General features: G+C 33.6%; 1 protein-coding gene across 1 annotated transcript; it reads right to left on the reverse strand.

Moving 5' to 3' along the window:
• Positions 1-4,748: 4,748 nt before the first annotated feature.
• LOC129224152 (lipoamide acyltransferase component of branched-chain alpha-keto acid dehydrogenase complex, mitochondrial-like) lies at positions 4,749-22,677 on the reverse strand. Its single transcript, XM_054858568.1, has 5 exons — positions 22,405-22,677; positions 17,375-17,452; positions 15,366-15,557; positions 7,929-8,000; positions 4,749-4,916 (listed from the first exon to the last, which is right to left on the reverse strand). Exons 1-5 carry the CDS (start codon positions 22,675-22,677, stop codon positions 4,749-4,751), a joined length of 783 nt encoding a protein of 260 aa, XP_054714543.1.
• Positions 22,678-24,216: the final 1,539 nt, after the last annotated feature.

Consider the following 24,216-nt stretch of genomic DNA (forward strand, 5'->3'; position numbering starts at 1 on the left):
TATGGTTTGATTATCATTATGACGTTTCTGATTAAGAGAGCAAGAGGCAAGGAATCCATCGCCTCTGACCAAATAAGGGGTATGTGTTCACATTATTAAACATTCACTTGTACGCATTTCATCGCAATAAGGTATGAAAAAGCAGAACAATAGTCAATTTATTAATGAAAAGTAATACAGAGAAATAAACTGCATAATCAAACCAAACAGAATATATCTCTTTAAACAATTTGAAACGGCATCATTTACAAAGTGATAGAAATATTTATGTACAACAATGTTGTACATTAAATATAAGAACTGGAAACACGACTAAGACATTTTGTTAAAGCATTATTTTCTCCATAACTTTTATTCAAGGGAAATCTGAAAGAATTTACACTTGTATCGAAAAAAAAAACAGTAAGAGCTACAAGATGAAAAGTAGTTTAAAAAACGATTTTAAACACATTTGGAAACTTTCTTACCAATTAATAGTAGTTTTTTAGTTTAATATATGAAGCAGTGAGAAGGAATGGGATGTAAGTGACAAAATTAAAAATTTGGAGATAATCCATACAAATGGTAGGTTAACCTCTCCTCTGTTTTGGGGCAAGAGATAGTACTAGAAACCCTGGTAGGTGCTGCTATACAGCATGATTTGGAAAAACTTTTCAATGAAAGCCTACCCAGTACTAGAACTTAAAGCGCGTTTTACTCAAAACTTGAAAATGTCCACTTACATCCTTTTGCTTCTCACTGCCTCATATCGCTCGTTTGGAAAACGAGTGCCACAATACGAAATTTTTTATTGAGCAATCACGATTAATCACACATCAAATCACGATTCATCACATTTTTAATGAATCGTTTCAAACGCTTATATTATGTTTTATAATTGTTTGTAGAACATTTTATAATGAAGTTTGTTCGGTATTTTATCGCTTTTGTATATGAAATATTGATTTCAAAAATATAAGTCCGGAACGTGCCATAACTCTTTTAATTTTTCTCCTACAAACTCAAATTTTTTCTATAAGATACCTTTTACCATAGTACACTGTGTACCAAATATCAACATTTTTGGTCCAATATTTTATAATTCCGACTGAAGGGGTTAAAGGCCTTCAAAGGACGTTATCTTCTTCTGAGAATAATGAGATTTTTTTTTCTAATATTAACCACTGGAGAGCATAGCAAACTTACTTTTCTTAATGCAAATTGCATGAAGAGTCTCAACTTCAAACGCTACTCCTGTAAAATTTCATTTCTTCGTATTAGGGCACTCTTCTTTCAAATGCGCAATATCTGAAATATTTCTAATTGGCACTTTGATAATAAGATCTTATTTTTTTTCTTACACACAAACGAAACAAATTGAAGAAAAAATAAAAATTAGCTTTCAATCTATTTCAATAAAACAACAACTATAGGACTAGAAAGCAACAAGACTAATAAATGCATTGCTTTGACAAATAGTGCAGAAATTCAACTCATACATGTGATGCAAGAACATTTTCCAGCAGTATTTAATTGAGTTTTAAAAGAAAAATAAAATACTTTCAAAAAGATAACAAAAATTATTCAATATAACAGTGCAACACTTGACAAAAAGTATTTTAATGAGATAACAAGAATATGTCAAGGGCTTGTTTAAAATATATTTATTCAATGCAAAAATGAATTGTCCAATATTTTTTTTTAAAACAAACACCTTTCCTAAAAGGATGCTACGTTAAAGGGAATAATATAATCTTCAGCATCATTAATATTGATTTATTTATAAATATAGTAAAATAATAATATACAGTATAACTTTGATTTAACGATACCCGATTTAAAGATTTCTTCCTCAATTTAAAGAAACATTTCACTGGTCTGGATTTGACTGCATTGGCTGTCTATGCTCATCGATTTAACGATATCCTTGATTTAATGATAACTTTTTCCAGTTCCCTGAAAATCGTTAAATCGAGGTTATACTGTAGTAAATAAACAATGTACAGCCAGCGAAAGATAATCAAGAATTAATGGAGAGTTGCAATCAATTTATTCGGTATTTTAAAGGGAAATTTAGCAGTATTTTTGTTGTTCTTTTTTCCATTATTTAAGGCTGATTGTTGAACATGCGTCACGTGACCTAACTTTTATTTTCCAGGTAGACCATGCAAAGTCGTGCGAGGCAGCTAGCATACAATAACAAAGAAAAATCATTAACAGGGATCTTACAGTAGAAGGGTTCGTGTGTTAACATTCTATTGATGACATTAATATTACAGGGTGGCGTCAGGAACTGGAAAAAAAAGTTCCCCGACTTTTCCCTGATTTACGTTACCAATTACAATGGTTCCATTTATTTGCCCTACCTGAAAAGTATTTCAATTTAAATAAAATGCAGTGTTTAAAACGGTTTAAGCTGTTAATTAAAAATATATTTTGAAAAGATGCTCTTTTTTTTGGTAAAAATAGCATTTTAAATTATCGACAGAGAAATATTGTAGGAAATCAACATGTAGGATTCCCTGATCTGTCGCCACTCTGTATTAATTAAAGGCAAGGATCCAGGCCCTTGAAATTAATGCAAGTACAGATGAAACAAAATATCTTAATTGAGCCAAGGTGCTGAAAAAAGCTATTGTACACAGTAAAAATTGTATTTTTAATTCAAGAGAATGAAATATAAAACCACATAAGAGAAAATTAAGTATAGTGTGTAGTACACACATTATTTTACAGACCTACAAACAGGAGTGCCCACAGAGGGGGAATTATGGTGAAAGTTGTGCCATCAAAATTTTTAAGGGGGGATTTTTTAATTTTTTTAAATTTATTTTCATTCATTTATTACAGGGTTCGTACTCAATTTCAGAAATAAAATGAAGGAGTATTGGAGGAGTTTTGTAGGAGTAGAATGAGATTTTGAAGGAGTACTAATGGGCTGTCATTAAATGATGTTGCAGTTTTTTCTCAACGTATTCGACAACCTTCCCCCTCTGTCACACTTCACCTTACTCCTCTTCTTGTCATATGTCATATTTTTTAAAAACATATTGTTACAATAACTGTGTGATGTCACTTTTTGACACCCGCTCTCTTCCCCTTGTCACAATTTCGTGAACTCATCTCCCCCTCAAGGGATGACATCACTTGTGAATGACCCTTTGTACAGTATCGTAACTGTGATTTACTAAACAATTGTTTTTTAAAACAATCACTTAATATAGAACGTTGTTTTGTCTTACTTTATAGTTACTTATGTATTTTTAAATATTTAAATAATAATTAGACAAACTGACTTTTGCTGCTGAGAGTGTGGTGGCGGGAAAAGCAATTATCATAAAATTTGAAAATAACAGCCAAGCGCCATTTAAGCATGTTTTACTTCAGTTATGAAATGTCTTAGTCATCTAATAATATTTTCACCTTCAACTTTTATGACTTCTATGATCAATTTGTAAATCATATCTATCTATCTATCTATCTATCTATATATATATATATATATATATATATATATATATATATATATATATATATATACACGAAATTACTACAATCAAAGGATTGTAAGTTACTGTCATAGAGGAAGATTATGTAGTCATGAACTAAAAAAAGAAGGAGTTTTGAAGGATTTAAAACCAAAATGATGGAGTTTGAAGGGCGCTTCAAAAATTTTCCCTAAATGAAGGAGTATTGGAGGAGTTTTGAAGGAGCGTACGAACCCTGTATTATTTAAATTTAAATTATTTTATTTTATTCTGTTTACATTTTATTTCATTTATTTATTTAGTTTGTGTGTGTGTGTATGTTATTGACGTAGCAGTGAACTTTTCTAATAAAATAATAATTAAAAACAAATAAATAAATTAAAAAAAAATATTTAAAGAAAATAAATAAAAATATTTTTTTAAAAATAAAAAAGGGAGAGAGGACTGAACAAATTTGGGGGGGAGGGAATGTACACCATTGAACTTGGGAGGGATGGGCACCCCTGCCTACAAAAATACATTATTGCGCTAATTCACTTTCTATTTATACAGTATGTACATCTAAATGGCTGTCTGAATTAAGGAAAGTCAGATTTATTGGGTCTGGATTAATGAAAAGTTACTGTATGTTTTTTGCTTATGCCGTCAATGCTTTCATAATTTAGTCTTCTTTTTGACCTAGAGAAGCAACAAGATATCTCTAAATTAAAAAAAAAATGAAAAAAACAATTTTGAAACAGATTTAACAGTTTTCTATTAATAAATTCAAAAACTTTCTTTTTTCTCTTTTGGACGATCATTAAGATTAATTTGTATTTCAAACTAACTGCCCCCAACCATAAATGAAGCGCAAATAGGATTCTAGAGAAAAGATTTGGGTTGATAAAAGATAACATAAATGTTGAAACATTATTGATTCAAATTTCACTCTCAGTAATTTTACAAAATTTTACTGTTAAAACAAAATATCTCATAGAAGACTGTAAAAATTTAGTTTTACAAAATGACTACAATTTAGGCACATATATCGAATAATTTGATTGTTCTCTTTTTGAAGGAACAAAATGAGACATGCATTGTTATGCATCAATAAGTGTATTACTGAGATTGAACGAGTCTCAAACTTCAAGTATTTTCTAGCAAACAACTCAATCAGAGGAATATGAATACCTCTTCTGAAACGGTTCAATATCTTTTATGCAAAACTTACAGATTCACAACGGGGAAAAAGGAAAAGGAGAAAACTTCACAGGGGAGTGAATCGTAGCACTGCCCGCGGTCTCACTTGAGGTGCATGAGCATGGTCACGGGGCTCTCGAGATAGGATTTCCAGAGATTAGAGAATCGACACATGGTGGCGCCGTCGATCACCCTGTGATCCGCGGACCAGCTCACCTGCATGATGTGTCTCTTCACCACTCTGTCATTCTCATCGAAGCGAGGAAGAGCCTACAACAAAACACAGTGTCACGATTAGTTCTCTGGGTGAAACATTAAATTTTCTTACATTTTAGATTAAGGTCAACTGTGCATGCAGTATGGGAGAAGGGCGCCCATATAGGGGGCACGAGCCCCCCCCCCCCCTTAGAAATTAGAGCTTCCTTGCTTTTAGTACTTTTTTCTTTGCAAAAATGTAAAAACATTTCTTTTCCAGCCATTAATGAATAAGTTATTAAAAATGTCAAATTTTAATGACTCTAATCTGTCCTGAAATCTGCTTCCATGAGGAAAATATCCTGCTAAACCATGGTTAAAATATCTGAGTCGCCCCGCCTTACAATTTTGCATATGGGCGTCCATGGTATGGGATAACTAATTTCAGAATCCCAAAACTTTTTTCCCTTAAGAGAAAAAGGTAAGAAAAACCTTTAAAAAAGATATTTCTTTTTTTGAATTTTTCTACATTTTAAATGCCTAAAATTATAAACATTTGTTTTACTTGTTGAAAACATAGTACTTAAAGCTCTTTTTCACATTCCTTCAATGCCACATGTCATGCGTAAAATCAATTGTTGATCATCCACTATTCAGTCCTGTCTCCTGTCCTACTAGATCAGGGGTTCAAAACCTGTGGGTTGCAACTCCCAAGGTGGTCGGGAAGCATTTCTTAGGGGGTCGCAACATTATCCCTATCATTTCATTTTATAGTTGAAAAATTGAAATACATAGGGGAAAAGTAGCTTGATTTTAGAGTAGCATCAATCCTTGAGCACAATGGCGAATCTAGAAGAAGAGCTATGGGGCTCCACCCCCCCCCCTTTCTCATGCTAGAGAACCTGATCCCCTAACATCCTCTAAGATTATCTAAAACTTTGGCTTAAGGACTTCAATTTTTCATAGTTGAAAAATTGAAATACATAGGGGAAAAGTAGCTTGATTTTAGAGTAGCATCAATCCTTGAGCACAATGGCGAATCTAGAAGAAGAGCTATGGGGCTGCACCCCCCCCCCTTTCTCATGCTAGAGAACCTGATCCCCTAACGTCCTCTAAGATTATATTAAACTTTGGTTTAAGGACTTCTATCTCTACCAATTCTGCAAAACGAGTCCCAAATCCATTCCCTCTAACATCATCCAAAATTGTTTTTGGAACTTCAATTTCAAATAACTTCTGTGGGAGATTTTTTAAACCCCGATGGTATGGTAAGTCCTAAACCCCATACCATCCTTTAACTTCATCAAGAAAAAGCCAAGAAATAGGCTTTTAGCATTTTAATTTAGAAAATTAATTCCAGGGGGGGGGGAGTGTTGTCCCTTGACATAATTAAACAGACCCCAAAGTAGTTTTTTTGGGGGGAAAAGTAGGAAATAAGGAATCAAAAATTTAAAAAGTAGGAAAAGAAATCACTTAAAAAGGTAGGAAAAAAGACGAAGAGATAGGACTACACACACGTCAAGAAGAAACAAATTTAGTATAAATTTTATTCCTAATGTAAAATAAACTAACAGTGTTGTTGATTTAAAATTGTCCCAAAAATAAAATAACAGTGCTTTTGAAGTATTAAAAGGATTTAATGAAAGACCGAGTAGCAAAAACAAAACGAAAGAAACAAGCTGACAATCATCAGTATGAAAAATAAACTGGTGGAAACAAAGATATTAATTACAAAAATATGAAAATAAAATCCAGATACAGAAACACTTTTCAACAATACAGTTATAAAAATGTTAAGTTTGAAAGAATAAAATGCAATATAGCGATCGCAAATAAAAAAATAAATAAATAAATAATAATAATAATAATAAAACTCCTATTTTGGTGCAATAAAACCATTTTTGTTAAAGATTTGTTTTGTCAAAAACGAAATAATTCCTTTGCGATCCATTTATCTTTTGAAAATACTAACACTTTCAGCTCCTGTTGTCATAAACTATGATACAAAAGCAAAGCAAATATTAAATTAGTTTTAGTTAAAAATAATCAGCAGCTGACATGCATTCTTGCATAAACAGGGGCAGATGTTTGAAGCCCCTGCTTTGGAAAAATAATGCTTAACCATTCAAGTTTGTGCGGTTTTTGTTGTTTTCAGATAAAATTTGCATTTAGTATACATCCTTCACTAACCACTCCCGGGGGAAAAAAATCAAAATCATGGGCCAGTTTTAATTTTAATCAAGCAATAAAAACGAATATTGTTTAATTGGTTTGATCATATTTTACCTCTTTCTTTTCCAAAACTTTTGTCACCGAAAAAAAAAAAGAACAATCCATACATGGTAAACATAACATTTTTATTGAAGACAAAGATCAGTGACTAATGTTTCTCTGTGCATAAAAGGGAAGGCATGTACAGTGGCAGATTGCTTAAAGAAATCGGCCCTGGCATAAAGGGCTGTCAGAGCCCCATAGCTTCTATAGATACTAATTTTTACAAAAATGATTGGGAAATAATATCACTTAAATGTGAGGAAATTAATCAAAAAAAAAAAAAAATTAAATACTTTCTTTTAAACAAAATTTAACAGATGGGATTCTTTTCTGTGTTTTAATGGTGAACAATTGATACAAGATAAGCTAAACCTTTGTTTGTAAAAAAAAAAAAGGTGATTGTAATAATCTATTTAAGTATTTTCAAGTGCCTGGTGCTGTATTGATTATTTCCGTAATGATATCTTCTTACATTACTTCAGTTAGAATAGGGAGGTTATTAGGGAGGCTAGGGGTGTGTAAATAAAGCACCTATAACATACTTATCTAGTTTGTAAATTACTCTAAGCAGAATTCTATGGTCGGCCGAGGATTGATTTACTGGGAAATACTAATCTACTAGGTAGTTTCTAAAGAATTCAATGAAATTTGAACATAGCTTTAAAAATGTATTAAAGACGGTGTGTGAAAGGGTGGGTTAGCATCCAAAAACAGATATCAATAATCTGTCTCAAACTGTGCTGATCCCATCTTTATTTTCTTATCACAATTTTAATTATGATCATGTGTTTCTTTTTCCTTTAACCAACTTACCTGTATTTTTCCTACTGCTCCAATAGCGACCTCAGGAAGAAGAATCACAGGTTTTGCATAGGTTCCACCAATCTAAATTTAAAAAGGAATTAATACATATGAATATAAAAATTTCAATTTCATAAAAAACAAAAACAAATAAAAATAATAATTTGAATTTTGACATCTTGAATTACAATTATGTTTTTCGCAATCATGTGTTTTTTTCCGTGTGTGCAGGCGTGTGTGTGTGTGGGTATGTGTGTATGTAGGTGTGTGTTTGTGTCTGTGTGCAGGCATGTGCGTGGGTATGTGTGTGTATATATGTGTATTTGTGTGTGTGTGGGTATGTGTGCACTTGTGTGTGTGTGGGTATGTGTGTGTGTGTCTGTGCAGGCGTGTGTGTGTATGTGCCTGTAGGCGTGTGTTTGTGTTTAGGCATGAGTGTGTGGGTATGTGTGTGTGTATATATGTGCATGGGGTATGTGTATTTGTGTGTGTGTAAGTATGTGTGTATTTGTGTGTGTGTTTGTGTCTGTGTGTGAGTGTATGTATGTGTTTGAGTGTATGTGTTTGTGTGTGTATGTGTGTGTGTAGTTGTGTATGTATGACCGTGTGTGTAGCATATGAACGCAACATGGAGACGGTTTTCGCTATAGGAGCAGCATCGTGAGGCCGGTCGACGGTGATGCTGCAGAGGGAGGCGGGGGGGAAATAAAATCATAGGAACATCAAAACAGTCAAATGAGAACAATAAGCAATGTGATTACTCAAAAAAAAAAACTTTTTTATTCAAAAGATGCAATAATTGAATAAGTTTGATAGTGATTTATTTGATTAGTAATTATTAAGCTTTGAGTTAGCCCCCTTAAGCCAGGGCCAATGCAAAACTATATGCAAAATACCAACATCCTGGTATCACATCCAGAGACTGCAGAAAAGTTTCTCTGTTGCCGATGGTCTAGCATTGTTGTGTAACCCAATGGCAGCAAGTGAAAGTTTACCAAGATCACACACAGCCAATGCAAAAAAAGAACTTTTAAGGAAATTTATGAGGGAAATCCTGAACCACCTCCTTATAATCCAGATCCATCCCCATATGATCCCACATCTTTGGGGAACTCAAGAAGGCACTTTGGGGACAACGATTTCATTTGGACGATGAAGTAAAGGAGTGCATGCGTTATTGGTGCTAGGAGCAGCCAAAGGACTTGTATGAGCATGGAATTATGCAACTATTTTCGTGGTGGGGTATAAGTGTTCAAACAATTTTGGTTAGTATTTTTGAAGAATGTCGGTTTTAAATCTGTTTTATAGCCTTTGTGTCGTTATTTATTGACTGATCCTCAGATGGTATGTTGCCATATACGAGGGTAGACCAAAAATAAATCGGAATTTGATTCTAAGGCTGTTGTTAGTAATAAATCTGGGTTGGTACTTTGCCAATATGTTAGTGAGGATATCTGAAGAAAGGTTTTTGCATTTGTACACACTTTGGAGATCTGGGCTACTTCAGTATGCCAAGAATAAGCAAGAAGTGCATACCTCTGTCGCGCAACGCATCATTATTAAATTTCTCACAAAAGAAGACACCAAACCCTCTGAAATTTGGAGCCTGTTTCATGCACTGTTTGTAAAAGAAACATTTTTCACACTCGAGCATATGAGTAGGATAAAAAAAAACATTGCAGCTGTAAAAAACAAATCTGATGAAAGGAGACTGCAGACAAGAATCACTGTAGACAACATTGTTGCTATTCATGACATTATTGACAAAGGACAACTAATGCAGGCGACTAATGTCATCATTTGGATGAAGCAGAAGCTGCATATCTCAGCAGACGAGGACGCCAAGCGATAAGTAATGTCATTTTTCTCTAAGAAAATGCAAGGCGACATACTGCCGCTTTAAAGCAAGAAACATTTTAGAACTTTCATCGGACGCAGCTGAAACCCCTCGGTACAGTTCATATTTATTGCCTTGCGACTGCCATTTGTTTGGAACATTCAAAAAAGACCTAGGAGGACAAAGAAATTGATGATGATGCAATTATAGAGGAGTTTGTGCATAATTGCCTCTTCACTTGTTCCTCTTCTTTCTATCACGACGGCATCAAAAACTTGGCAATTTTATATGAAAAATGTGTATTAGAGGAAGGACACTATGTAAAAAAAGGATAGCTGGTGTAAAAAATTTTTGGTTGATACAAACAATTTTTTAAAAGAAATTCCTGTTTATATTTGACTAGTGGTACACGCACGGCTTTGCCCGTAGTAGAAAATGAAAAGGTTATTTGGTTCGCATGCATATTTACAAATAATGGATGATGAATTTCTTGCCAATTTGCTATGTTCATTTTCTCGCCCTTGTTATGGTAATTTGCTCATCCACCTTATGGTAATTTTCTCGCCTATGTTATGGTAATTTGCTCATCCATGTTACAGTAATTTACTTGTCTATGTTATGGCAATTTGCTCATCCAAGTTAGAATAACTTCTTCTGTAAAATGTTCTTAAAAATGGAATAGAAAAAGAACAAATCGAATTTTCAAAAAATTGCTTTGAGGTGCTACAAACTAATTTTGAGCCAAATTTCATGAAAATCGGCCGAACGGTGTAGGCGCTATGCACGTATAACAGACATCCAGAGATCCAGAGACACAGACTTTCAGCTTTATTATTAGTAAAGATTAACCCTCGTAGCAACAGAATGCATTTAAAAGTAATGCCTGCTCCACACTCTCCCTGAAAAGCACGAGAGGTTTTTTTTGCCGAGAGATCTGTGACGTCATGGCGAGGGAAGCGTTGAACAAGAGAGCCGTTCACACTCTCGGGCGAGGTGTTTGCGCACGCAGAAGCCGGTGATGTCACGAGCATTCGCGCGCGTTTCAACTGTCAATCCGCTTGTTACAAAATGGACCACGAAGTAGATGCAGATTTTGCGAGGTGCCTGTATTCTTTTTACATACAACTACCTACACATTTACAACACCAAGAAGGCAAAAAAGAAGTCGAGGAAGAAGAGATGGTGGTTGACAAATATGTTTATCCGCTATTTTTATGAAACTGTTTTATGACAACAAATGTGAATTTAAAAATTAAGATTACAACCAAAAATGGCCACAATATTATACAATTTAGTTATAAAAATTGTGAGCATTAAGTGTAGTGAAATTTAGACTTACTACACCGCTAGTAGAAGTGAACTTGCAAAAAAAATGTCCACAGCCTGAAGTTGGAAAGAAAAACACGTGAAGCATTTTTCCTCATGGAAAATCTGTATTTATTATCCTCAAAGGATTCCTAAAGTTGACGAACAACATCTTCATTGATATTTAAAAACATTTAGAAGAATAGACAAAGATTAGCCGCTAAAATACAACGAAACATTCAGTTTTACGAACATGCTGATTCCAAGGAATATAAGGCATTAACGTAACATACAAAAATAGGCCTAAAGGCGTTTTATGACTTTAAAATTGACATCACGTTGTATAACGCCCTGCCAGGAGTAAAGAGCACTGGCAGACATCACGAAATCACGTACAGCACATTTTGCGGCTATGTGAGGTGAGAGAGAGAGAGAGAGAGCGAAAAAGATCGCTCGAAGTATTTAAAGGTCTTCACATGGCTTTCAAATTAAGAATATGCAAAATACAAGATGTGTTGCCAATGCAAGAAAGTTAAAGATATGTTGCCAATCAAAAAGTAACTCAATCTACAAAAAAATTCTCGCGGTTATAAGATACAATGAACTGGTGACTCGGTTCACCCAAAAGTTCATTCTCTTTACTGAGTCATTGCAACCGATCGCACACATGACGTCACAACGTGATGCAATGTTTACATCGAAAAGGGATTGATTCTGCATGATGCAAAAACGTATTTTTAATGTTGTTTTTTTTTTTTTTTTTTTTTCAAATTAAGTGATTCTTTCACTTTTTGTGAAAGTTTAAATTAAAAATCTAACAAGCGGCCCCATTTTTGCAACATGCACAACAATCAGAAAAATTCACAATAAATTCAAATTGACAAAGTCACCATTGAATTTCACAAAAATTTTACACACCCAAAAAATTCAAATTTAGTTTATATATTTTTCCCCCCCAAAAATAATGTCACAAAAATGTCCAAGTTGAGATTTGGTATAAGGTTTTGTCAAAGCATCAGCTAAATTTAATTTAGAACTCACATACATTAATTTAAACAATTTTTCATTTACTAAATTTCTCAAAAAATGATACTTGATATCAATATGTTTACTTCTTTGATTTTGTATAGAACTTTTGGAAAAATCTATTGCAGCAATGTTGTCACAAAATATTTCACAATTTTTCAAAATTAAATTCAAATTTTCATTTTTTAAAATTCTAATGATCCAGATAAATTCTTTAGCAGCCTCTGTCAAAGTGACATATTCGGCTTCCATAGTGGAAAGAGCAATACATTTATGCTTAAAGGTTTTCCACATGATAGGTGCATTCGATGAGAGGCTTGAATTCTTCTGACAGGAACTGATAAATGGTAGTATAAGCTCGAGTTCTTCTAAGATTTATTTCCGCTTTATCTCGGAACGTAAATTTTTCTTCTTCAAGTTTCTTTTCTTTTTCATCTTTTTCGTCAGCTTCGATGAATTCCCAGCTGCCCGAATGACGCAGGACAACTTGTATGTTTCTCTTCCAAGTATTCCAATTATTGGCATTTAGTAAAGGTATTGTAGGGACTTCCATACTTTCAAAAATTTCACGATGTTTTAAAAATTCTTCAGAGTATAAAAATTCAAATTTTCCAAGTTCTTCAGGTTATGGCCAGGAATTGCAAAGTCCAGGTGACCTGGGCCCATAACCACTTGTGAGCATTAAGTGTAGTGAAATTTAGACTTACTACACCGCTAGTAGAAGTGAACTTGCAAAAAAAATGTCCACAGCCTGAAGTTGGAAAGAAAAACACGTGAAGCATTTTTCCTCATGGAAAATCTGTATTTATTATCCTCAAAGGATTCCTAAAGTTGACGAACAACATCTTCATTGATATTTAAAAACATTTAGAAGAATAGACAAAGATTAGCCGCTAAAATACAACGAAACATTCAGTTTTACGAACATGCTGATTCCAAGGAATATAAGGCATTAACGTAACATACAAAAATAGGCCTAAAGGCGTTTTATGACTTTAAAATTGACATCACGTTGTATAACGCCCTGCCAGGAGTAAAGAGCACTGGCAGACATCACGAAATCACGTACAACACATTTTGCGGCTATGTGAGGTGAGAGAGAGAGAGAGAGCGAAAAAGATCGCTCGAAGTATTTAAAGGTCTTCACATGGCTTTCAAATTAAGAATATGCAAAATACAAGATGTGTTGCCAATGCAAGAAAGTTAAAGATATGTTGCCAATCAAAAAGTAACTCAATCTACAAAAAAATTCTCGCGGTTATAAGATACAATGAACTGGTGACTCGGTTCACCCAAAAGTTCATTCTCTTTACTGAGTCATAGCAACCGATCGCACACATGACGTCACAACGTGATGCAATGTTTACATCGAAAAGGGATTGATTCTGCATGATGCAAAAACGTATTTTTAATGTTGTTTTTTTTTTTTTTTCAAATTAAGTGATTCTTTCACTTTTTGTGAAAGTTTAAATTAAAAATCTAACAAAAATAAAATATAAAGATCTGTACTCATGATTTTCATAGCATTGAATTACACTGTGCGGCAAAAAAAAAAAAAAAACCCTTCGAAATGCTTCTGACATTTTGTCGGCTGATTCTTATGTAAAATGACTCCCTGAATCCGAATATGACCTCCGTTTTCCTCCTATACGTCCCAATTTTATTAAAGTCCCCCCCCCCCCCAAGTTTTTAAAAAATTTCCTTAGTTTTAGAGCAAGTATTTTTTTTTTTTTTTTTGGAAGTGAAAGGAGCTTTATATTAACTGCTAATAATAGTTTTGATGGGCAAGAGAAGTTCACAGTTCAAGATTATGGACACCGATCGCAAAAAGGGGGACTTGGGGTGTATACCCCCCCCCCCCCCCAATATTAGAAAAATAACGAAAAACGATCTTTTTATTCTGCTTTTTTAAAAAAGATGTTTGTAAAAAAAATTTCGGTGCAGAATGAGAGTTATAAGACTCTTCTATGAATGACTCCTATATCCAAAAAAATTTTCGCGATGTAAAAGAAATTTAAAAAAAAAGTGTCTTGTGCATGTGGCACGTTGCATACGATTGAATCGCAGGTTTTCTTTCGAAAAGACATTCTTCTGGCTGATTCTAAGGTAAAATGACCCCTTGTTTCCAAATACGACCACTTTCCCCCCATCTCGCCCCCCTTTTTAGAACTTCCCATACCCCTCCTCTAATTCAGAGCCATTTTTTTTTTAAATTTGGAATTGGAAAAGAGCATTATATTAACTGTAAACATTAACCGTAAGAGATGTCCAAAGCTCAAAATCTTGTGCATATGTGGCAAAAAGGAAAACATGGGGGCACTCCCCCCCCCCCAAAAAAACCCACTGCGCAGCAAAAAAAAATTTCAAATGATTCTGAGGCTATTCCGCCTGATTCTTCTACTAATTGACCCCCTGAATCCAAATATGATCTCCGTTTTCCTCCTACACGTACAGATTTTTGTAGAAAATCCCCCCTTTTTGAATTTGGGGGGGGGGGGGGGGCAAGTTTTATTTGTTGCTACATATGCACAAAATTTTGAGCTTTGCACATCTCTAGTCATTCAGGGTAATTGTAACGGTTATTGTAATGCTCTTTTCCCACTCCAAGTTTTAAAAAAATGGCTCTGATTTAAAGAAGGGGTGGGGGAAAATCTAAAAGGGGGGCGAGATGGGGGAAAGGTGGTCGTATTTGGAAACAAGGAGTCATTTTACATAAGAAGCAGCCAGAAGAAATGCGATTCCATGCATCAAACCTTTTGCTTATTTTTATGATCCGTGTGCTTTGCGTTCCAAATTATAGGCTCTGTTTGAAAAATTTCCAAAAATTTCAACTCCAAAGAGTTGTTCCAAACCTAATTATTAGACATGGCGAACTGGGATTTGCTTTCTGAAAACCAAAACAAAGCAAATTCCGCGTGACGGACAGATGGCGCTGCAGTAGCCTCTTGCGCTCCTTTGACTCGGGAACAATTTACCGACATTTACTGGAGGCAACGCGAGACATTCGCGAGAGATACCAAGAGGCGCCGAGTTCCCCATCCACACTCTACCCCTTGTCTTATCTTGTGCTCTCGTTGGAGAGTGTAGAGCCGGCGTAAGATGGGTGTACTGCTTCTTATGTTCTTAATAAATTGGGGAATAAAAATATGAATCCAAAAGCAAGGTAAAAGTGGTTAATCATATACACAGTATTCACGCTTGAGCTGATAGGAGAGAGGTTTCCTGTTTATAACCTTAAAAAACCAGATCAGTCCCCTGAAACAAAAAAAAAAATCACTTACAGCTCCAATGTTGGATATGGAAAACGTCCCTCCTGTGACGTCGTTCTGCCGTATAGAGCCCTTGATGGCCGCCAGGTGCAGCCTGTTCAGTTCAGAAGCCACCTGTAGGATGCTGAGATTCTGGACATTCTTTATGTTTGGCACAATCAGGCCTTGTTCTGTATCCATGGCAATGCCTATGTTGTGAGATGCCTGGATGTGGAAATAATGGATCATGAGCTTCAGACAAAAATGATCAAAAAAAGTTACATTATACCTTTTTATGTAAACATACTAGCCGCCAAGGAAGCAGCTAGTATCTATTTTGCAAAAATTAGCAAGACAGATTGAGAAATTTTAAGATGGATCTAATATTTTGATTGTTAAAAAGAAGGAATCGATTTCTATTTAAGTCTTAATTTTATTTTGAGGCTTACTTTGCATGAATATAATTTGAGTTAAAAGTCAATCATAATTATTTTTAGGCTTTTCTTTCCTGTCGCCACATAACAGCTTTTATTGATTAATCTGTCATTTTAGAGAATTTATTTCCACTTTATTCATTTACTTTCTTAAACATGTATTCTTTCTTAAACATAATAATACATATTTAAATGTGTCAACTACATACTTGACACTAAAAAGTAAAGACAAGAGCAGAATCTTCAAGCAAACAAGAGCTGCCAACAAACTAAAAATGGTTTGAACTAAAATATTTTTGTGAAAATCTTGCTTTTTAGCGTAGTTTTATTAGGTGCTATAGTATATTTTCTATAATATATGAATGATCCTTTTTTTTTATGAAAAAAGGGCAATAATTGTGAAATGTAATATTAGAATATACATTAACAAATCGGTGACCTGACATTTACAAAATTCTAAAACCTGTAAATTGCATGCAGGGCTGGATTTAAGGGAGGGCAGGCGGGGCTACTGTCCCGGGGCCTCCACAACAAAAGGGCCCCCACAGTAAAATTTTCACAAAATATCCTTTCACGGGTCAGCAAATTTTACGTTTTTTCTACCCTATAAATTATAATAATATGAAAAAATAAATAGCAGTAACTTCAGGATGTATTAACTATTAAAGTGCTGATTGAAAATATCGGATATATACATATATATCAAAATATTCGGATATATATCAAAGTATCGCATAGTTTCGAAAATATGATGATCTTTTTGAACCCTATGATTAGGGGCCTCCACTCCTTTGTTGCCCCGGGGCCTCCACATTTCCAAATCCAGCCCTGATTGCATGGACTCGAACTGCCCAGATTTTAGAGAACTGACAGCAACACAGTACAGTACTATTTTGGTACTAAATTATAAAAATCAAGAAAAATTTAGGAAAAAGTGGAAGGTTTATTCTATGAGTGCACTTCTGATTAATTCTCCTCCTTTTAAATCAATAAATGCAGCAATCTTTAGACTTGAAAACTATTAGCTAAAAGCTTTGAGCTGCGAAGTGTACATTCCTAAAATGAAAATATTTAAAACAACTGACAAATCATTACCATTGAGAACTGATAAATAAGTTCATGGGAAAAATTAACAGAATAATATCAGTCATTCAGTAAATTACCGCCCATTAGCCAGGACTGCAGTTTCGAAACTGCAGTCCTCGGCTGGAAATGACTGAGCTGGCAGTGTATTTCACGTATTTCTGCTTTAGCCCTGGCTAATGGGCGGTAATTTACTGAATATACCTTGCCTCGTGTTCAATCTTCGAGTTGAACCGAACCATTGCTTCGGTCACTCGTTTGGTCTGCTAATTCTATATTAGCTACCAGTTTGTTTCGCACTCTTGGCTTCCTCAAGAGGTTTTCCATCTCCAGCTCAGTCACTTTCCTATGCCGGGCTGATGAGTGCTAATAAGCAGGAAACTGCAGTCCTCGGCTGGAAATGACTGAGCTGGCGGTGTTTTTTCCCGTAAATATCAGTCATGTCAAATCATACGGTAAAAGTTGCATTATCTCTCAAAAGTTTCCTCGTAAATATAATGCTATTCGTAACTTCTGAATTCTCACCTTATAAACGATGTTTTCACACTTTTGGTCAACTGAGGAGTTAAGAATTGGATACTCCAGTAAGGACAAAGATAAAGCCTAGAATAAAAATGAATTTATTTTTAGCATAATGTATCTTTGAAGAGCATTAAAAACCAACCATCTCAAAATACTAATCAAGGAAATGATATTTGAACATTTTTTTTTAAATGTAGTGCATGCATTCCTATGTACACATACGGGTCATTCTTCAAAAAGTGTAACTTTTCTGTCACACCCCTTTTACAGTAAAAACAGAAGAATTAATTTAACAATGATTTCTAATTTCATCAAAAATATACCTATTTAACGCTGCCGATGATTTTTTTATAATAATTTTTATTTTAGTATATTTTTGGATCACAACATGTGAATTCTAACCTCCCTGGCATGTCACACACCTTGTGTGACTGTTTATGTTGCTTAATAACTTGTTTAATTAAAAGTATACACTTATTTTGTAGTAAGTTATTTTGTAGTAAGTTACCGCCCTAAGCCAGGGCTAAGGCAGAAATACTTAAAATACACCTCCAGCTCAGTTATTCCATCAGAGGACTGCAGTTTCGTGCTTTTTAGCACTCATCAGCCCGGAATAGGAATCAAATGAGCTGGTGGCGAAAATCAGAGGAGATGGTGAGCTGGTGATTTTCGCCACCAACTCATGTGATTCCTATTCCGGGCTGATGAGTGCTAAAAAGAATGAAACTGCAGTCCTCGGATGGAATAACTGAGCTGGTGGTGTATTTTAAGTATACACTTCTTTATTTATTATTCCTTTCACAAGTGTCTCAAATACTAATTGTTTGAGTAAATTTAATTTTTTTAAATTGTGTTTTAGTTCATTTTAGAAGCACAAGGAGTCATGTCACACAATAAATTCTCACCTCCGTTACCGAAACACAAAATGCCATTTCTCATTAACACAGGGCACTAAATACATCAAATTTTATTTTCCTTGATACAAAGGAGCCCCCTTGTTTATTTTCAGCCACAGTTGAAGTTGTGAGATTTTTGTCGAAACACAAGAAGATAGTTTTTGCTTTAAAAACTTAGTGTAGTTATTCTGACTTCTGATCTCCGTGAACTTGAATTTTAGGGGTGTAAATTAATGTAAAAAAGGAAAAGAACATGTTTTCTTATGCTTAACATGTGCACATTGTAGCAGCGAAGAAAAAAAAAATTCCATTAAAAATGTATCTATTAGGCCTACATTAATGGAAAGATACTCATCTCTGTGATAGACCTTATCAATGTCATTATTTCTGAGGTGAAAATAAATGATGGAGGGGAAATACATCAATAATAGGCATTCTACCAAAATTATAAATTGCCAGTATATCCTCAAATTTACTAAAAAAAAATTTTTAACATGCATTCGAAACTACTAATAAGACGTACTTTACATAAGTAAACTTAATGTTATATTCCCACTAATCATTAAAATAGCTGTTTGCTTGCACAATTAACAAAACTACTACTTTGACATTAAATTGACCACGATTTTTAAATATTAAAAGTTTTTTCTTCTTTTTATTTCCGTAAACAAGACATTTTTTTAATTTTTTTTATTTATGAGTAAAATAATTGGAACTTAGCTAGCCCATTGTTTATGTTTACTTCTAGTAGGTAACATTTTCATGTAAGAATGAAAAAAAAAAGTTTTCAAAATTGAAAAATATTTGCGTTCAAAAGTTACGTTTTCTGGAGAATGACCCATACACGTCATATGTACTGGTGAGAGGAAAAAATAATCTAATGAATATTTATGCAAATGAAGGACAGTTTTATAAAATTAGGGATGTATCTAAAAAAAAATTTTTTGTGCAGTATATTTAAATGCTTTTGCGTTGTAATGTATTATCTCCTTTGGGTGACGACAAGAAGGATCAGACTTCAAAGAGAAAAGTTTGCTAAAAGAGGTAAGATGTTTTTGCAATTATTTTATTCAAAGTCTTTTATCATGACTTTTAATTAAAAAAATATCTACTTTATGTTATAAATACTGTTATAATTATACTAATTTTTTGCTCAAAAATAAGCTCACAAAAGTGAAAATTTTTGTCAAAAAAGGTAGAAAATAATCTGTGCTAGTATTTATTTGCATTTATTTTACTTGAAAAGGTCATTAATCTGTATAGATTTGATTACAGATTGGTTCAGAAATTAAAAATCATCTTCAAAAATCCCTCAAATCCAAAAGATAAATGTCTGACAAAAACTTTAAAGGGAGGCAACCACATCTTTCTATTAAGATTATTTTTAATGTTAGTTTACATTGCAATTTGAAATTGTTTATAGGGAGACATTTTTTGTACAGAAACAATTGCAGAGAGATTCGATTGTATTTACAAAATTCCATCTAATTTGTTCTCTCACTGGCACATAGCTTCTATATGTGTATTCTGCTGTGGGCAGGCAAACAGCAGTAACTGCGATTTTTTTTTGGTCATCTGTTGTACATAGCTTTTTTTGTACAAGCTTGCTCATTTGGTTTCTGGCTTGAAAGAAAAGACAAAAAAAAAAAACGTTTAATTCCCAACATTTCCCTATCATTAGCATTGATTCCAAAACGCATTTCAAATATCTAAAAAGCTTATTTCTACAGATACTGCCATTTACTTGCCCACAGAAATATTGTGTAGCCTATCAATTTAGAAAGATTCTGAAGAAAATTGCATACCTTGGCTCTAGAACATTCCACTGATATCTCCCTTTTTCTAGAACTATTAAGGTTTTGTCACTGATTCTGTTACCAAGAGTCAAATTCCTCAGAATGTAAACTCTGTTTTTAAAAATTAACAAACAAATGCACTCCACAAAAAAAAAAAAAAAAATCAGTCAGCTCAGTGTCTATGAAGGAAAAACAACCAGCCTTCCCTACAATACACGCCCTGAGCATAAAGCGGCCTAATACCAATATTTCACGAATAGCTATAAAAAGTAGCTATTAGAATCAGTATATATTTTTATTAACTTTTTTTGAGCAAATTTTAGAGCAACTACAGGACATGACTTTTTACTGGACACCTTCACCGTATCGGTGTAGCACACACAAACAATAATAACTGTCCTTTGTATTCCTCGGACGAAAACTATGAAACTTGACGATTTACTCTGAACTAACCAGTGTTTTACGAATTTTACTCCTAACAACTTTACCAAGGCTAAATTTTACAGGGGCTGCTAGAAGGCTTATGGCGGATAATGCCACAGCCTAGTTGACGTAGGATTATTTCTCCAAAAAAAATATTATGTTGTCTTTTAATGCATAATTCTAAATTTTCAACAAAAAGAAAATAAAACAACTTTAAACAAATTTGAATGCGTAAGCCTGATAATGATAATAACAGAGTGAAACCAAACTACTAAGGAATGTGTGAAGACAACACACAAATTTGTTCATCTGATTTACAATTTTGCAAATCTGCATCCACAGGTAAAACTTAACTTACGTTTCAAATTTAACATATTAATGCATAAATTCAATTGCAGAAATAAAAGGTTTTAATACTCTACAACAAAGCTGAAACATTTTGACAATAATTTCAATACAAACAAAATAATCTAATACAACGAGGGTTGAACCCTATTAATACAAATAATCAAAAATTCACCAATTAGTTCAATATTAGCCATTATTCATACTAATCGATAACCAGAGAAATTGTGAAAAAAATATAAAATACCTTCTATATTTAAAAAGAACTACTAATAAACATAATCTGAATATACTAGAGTCTAATTACAAGTATAAGCAAAAAGATTAATCTAATTCTAAAAATTTCATAAAGGATAATAACCAACAATGGAGAGACAGGTGATAATTCACTAAGACAGATCAAAGTGCTGCATCTACCATTTTTCCAAATTAGGGCAAAAAACTTGAAAGTACGGCCCTTACCCATATTTTTCTAGTTTTTGTTTTAAACCGAGTTTCAACAAAAACACACACACACACAGAAATAGGGTAAATGTTGACTATAGGGTGAATTAACTATTTCCAAAGTCAAAAATTATAAAATAAAAAAAATGACAGAGGAATTAGTAGCATTAAAAATAATATTTATGATCATTAATCGGCTCTGCCAATTCATCGGCGCATCCCTACTTTCTACATGCATCTAGCAAACAACCCATCAGGTAAAAACACAAAAGGCTATGCTACATGCTTTATTAATATACTTTTATATAAAATTCACAATAAATAGGGCATTACTTTCCATGAAGGCAGAATATTTCATCCAGTACAATAATGAATGGTTATATTGGTGTTTTAAAATGATGTATTATATACTGTTCAAATAAATATGCATTTAAAGATTTCAAATGTCCTTGACTCTGTTTATGAGTTCAGTTAACCCCTTCAGTCGGAATTATGAAATATTGGACCCAAAAATGTTGATATTTGGTACACATTGTACTATGGTAAAGGGTATCTTATAGACAAAACTTTGAAGTTGTAGGAGAAAAATTAAAAGAGTTATAGCACGTCCAATATTCCAGACTTATATTTTTGAAATCAATATTTCATATACAAAAACGATAAAATACCAAATAAACTTCATTATAAAATGTTCTACAAACAATTATCAAACACAATATAAGCGTTTGAAACGATTAATTAAAGATCATATATTTTTTAAAAAATCAGGGAAAAAAACCTCTCGCTTTTCAGATGAAAATCCATGGTTGGAAAAATGAGTCATTCTCTATCTCTCAATAGTTATATGTTCAGTGTTGTCAATTCCAAAACGAAAAATTATTTCGCAGATTATAATAAGTAGAATGTAAAGAGTCAACTACGAAAAAAATCAACTAATTAAATCAATTATTAAATGATTAGCAGCTGTTTAAAGTGTATATCTGGTATACCGGACAACCAGGTCTGAAGTGGTTAACTATCCATAAAACAATAATAAAATCTACAACATACAATTTAAAAAAAAACTGTCACCAAGATTGGTACTGTAAGCACCATTTACAGTAATAAAACTCCCAGGAAAATATCTTACTTTTATGAAAAAAGGCATGTATGAAAACTTAACACCTTTTCCCTCTGCTATCTGTTTCAACCGTGCACGCATGAGTACCAAATCGGTCACATCGATTTCGTCACAGTAACTGAAATACGGAACACTGAGGGAGTTGGTCATTGTTTTGACCATGGCCTTTTTGTACCCTTTGATCACTTCTGATCTGTCCTTCAGAGAGGGTGTTGGTGCTTCCTGCATCAGCCTCTGAGGCACTTCTTTCGGGGGAGGTTTCGGGACTTTAATTTCCTCCATTTCTTGACGGGCAGGCTCTGTGTGTGAAAGTGAAAAAGTGTATATTGCATTGAAATCATGCAGCGTAGAGAGATTGCGGTGTGACAAAGCAAAGTTTGAAGATCTCAGAAAAGTATTTGAGATAAAATATTAATTAAGCCCACTCGAATCGCTTCCCATCACAAAATACATTATGTCCAACAAGAACATTTCAATCTGCAACTTACTCAGCAAATTAAGTTTAAATAGAACTTGCACAACAATTATATATGAAAGGTCCAAAAGAGAAAACAGCCTAAGTCCAATCATCTCTTTATAGTAAATAAAAGGTTTCAAAGACATTCTGGAAGGAAGTCTGTGGCGGGCCAGCATCCACGAGAAACCATTGCACCTACAGCTTTGAAATTTCGTACAAAATTACTTTGAGCCCCGGGGTGTGCATCTGGGGTTTTGTATCTTAAAATTCAAATTAGTTTTTTAGTAATTATTTTTTTAAGCTCAAATTTTGCATAAATTGCCTATTATTGCCAGTTAAACGGGTGAAAAATTATTTGCACGTATTAGTCTATATATATATATATATAAAATTGGACTTTGGTAAATTTGTTCCCTAAGATCTCAGAAACTACCCGGCAGATTTGGCTGAAACTTTCACCGTTTGTTCTTTTTGGTACTGGGGAGGTTTGTAGACCAGTTCGGTAAAAATCCGATTGATAGTTTCTTTTTTATTCTAATTTGTCCAAATTTTCACATAAATGCCCCAATATGACGGTGACAAAATACGTGCACATATTAAAATTATGTGTCCATCGAAAGCGCTTATTTTTCTGCTGAAGATGGCATCTGTTAGAAAGTTTTAAGTTGTATGAAAAACGAGTTATGAGCTTTTTTTGTTCCATGTTCGAAGGCTTTCCTCAATCCAATTCATTATTTACTGTATCATCTCAACTCCCAGTTCATAGTTAGAATTGTTGAATGTTTTTGTGTTTCGTTTGACTGTTTGAGGCTTTTCTCAAGTCAAATCTTAAAGTAACGTTTTTTCCCCAAGATTGGCTAATAATAACTAGATTTGGTTGATTATTTTCCATTTAAACGGAACTTTAGTGTAATTAATGGTTTTTTTTTAATTATTATTTGTGCTGATTGGACTTTTTAATCATTATCCAATCTAACAGCAGAAACCTCGCCAAAATTTATGTAGAAAGATTTCAGTAGTGGATGCATTTGGCAGTTTTTTCAACTGTCGCGGTTTTTGAAGTCAAAGACTACGTAATAATGTTTGTCAGCTTTCACCATGTAAAAAGATATCGTCAATCAAAGAATCTTTAAAAACTTTTTTTGATAGGTAAAATAATCCAGCAACTAAATTAGGCAAATCCATAAACAGCACAAAAACTTCCATTAATGTGACTTTGTGAACAAATTCAAACCATCTCCAAATTTTACTACTTATTTTGGAAACATTTCGGATGAAATTGTTTAGCGCCATTTTATGGTGACCAAAAGTATCTTAGCATATGGATAAGAGATCTTAGCAATATCTCTTTAACAAAAATTAGT

Source organism: Uloborus diversus, chromosome 6, assembly GCF_026930045.1.
Source record: "Uloborus diversus isolate 005 chromosome 6, Udiv.v.3.1, whole genome shotgun sequence".
NCBI classification, from domain to species: domain Eukaryota; kingdom Metazoa; phylum Arthropoda; class Arachnida; order Araneae; family Uloboridae; genus Uloborus; species Uloborus diversus.

Coding starts and splice junctions, on each gene's coding strand:
- LOC129224152 (XM_054858568.1), bottom strand. CDS start 22,677: ATGGAGGAAATTAAAGTCCCGAAACCTCCCCCGAAAGAAGTGCCTCAG. Junction 17,453..22,404: donor ACATGCCTTTTTTCATAAAA/GTAAGATATTTT, acceptor TTTTTATTCTAG/GCTTTATCTTTGTCCTTACT. Junction 8,001..15,365: donor CCATATCCAACATTGGAGCT/GTAAGTGATTTT, acceptor TTTTAAATTTAG/ATTGGTGGAACCTATGCAAA.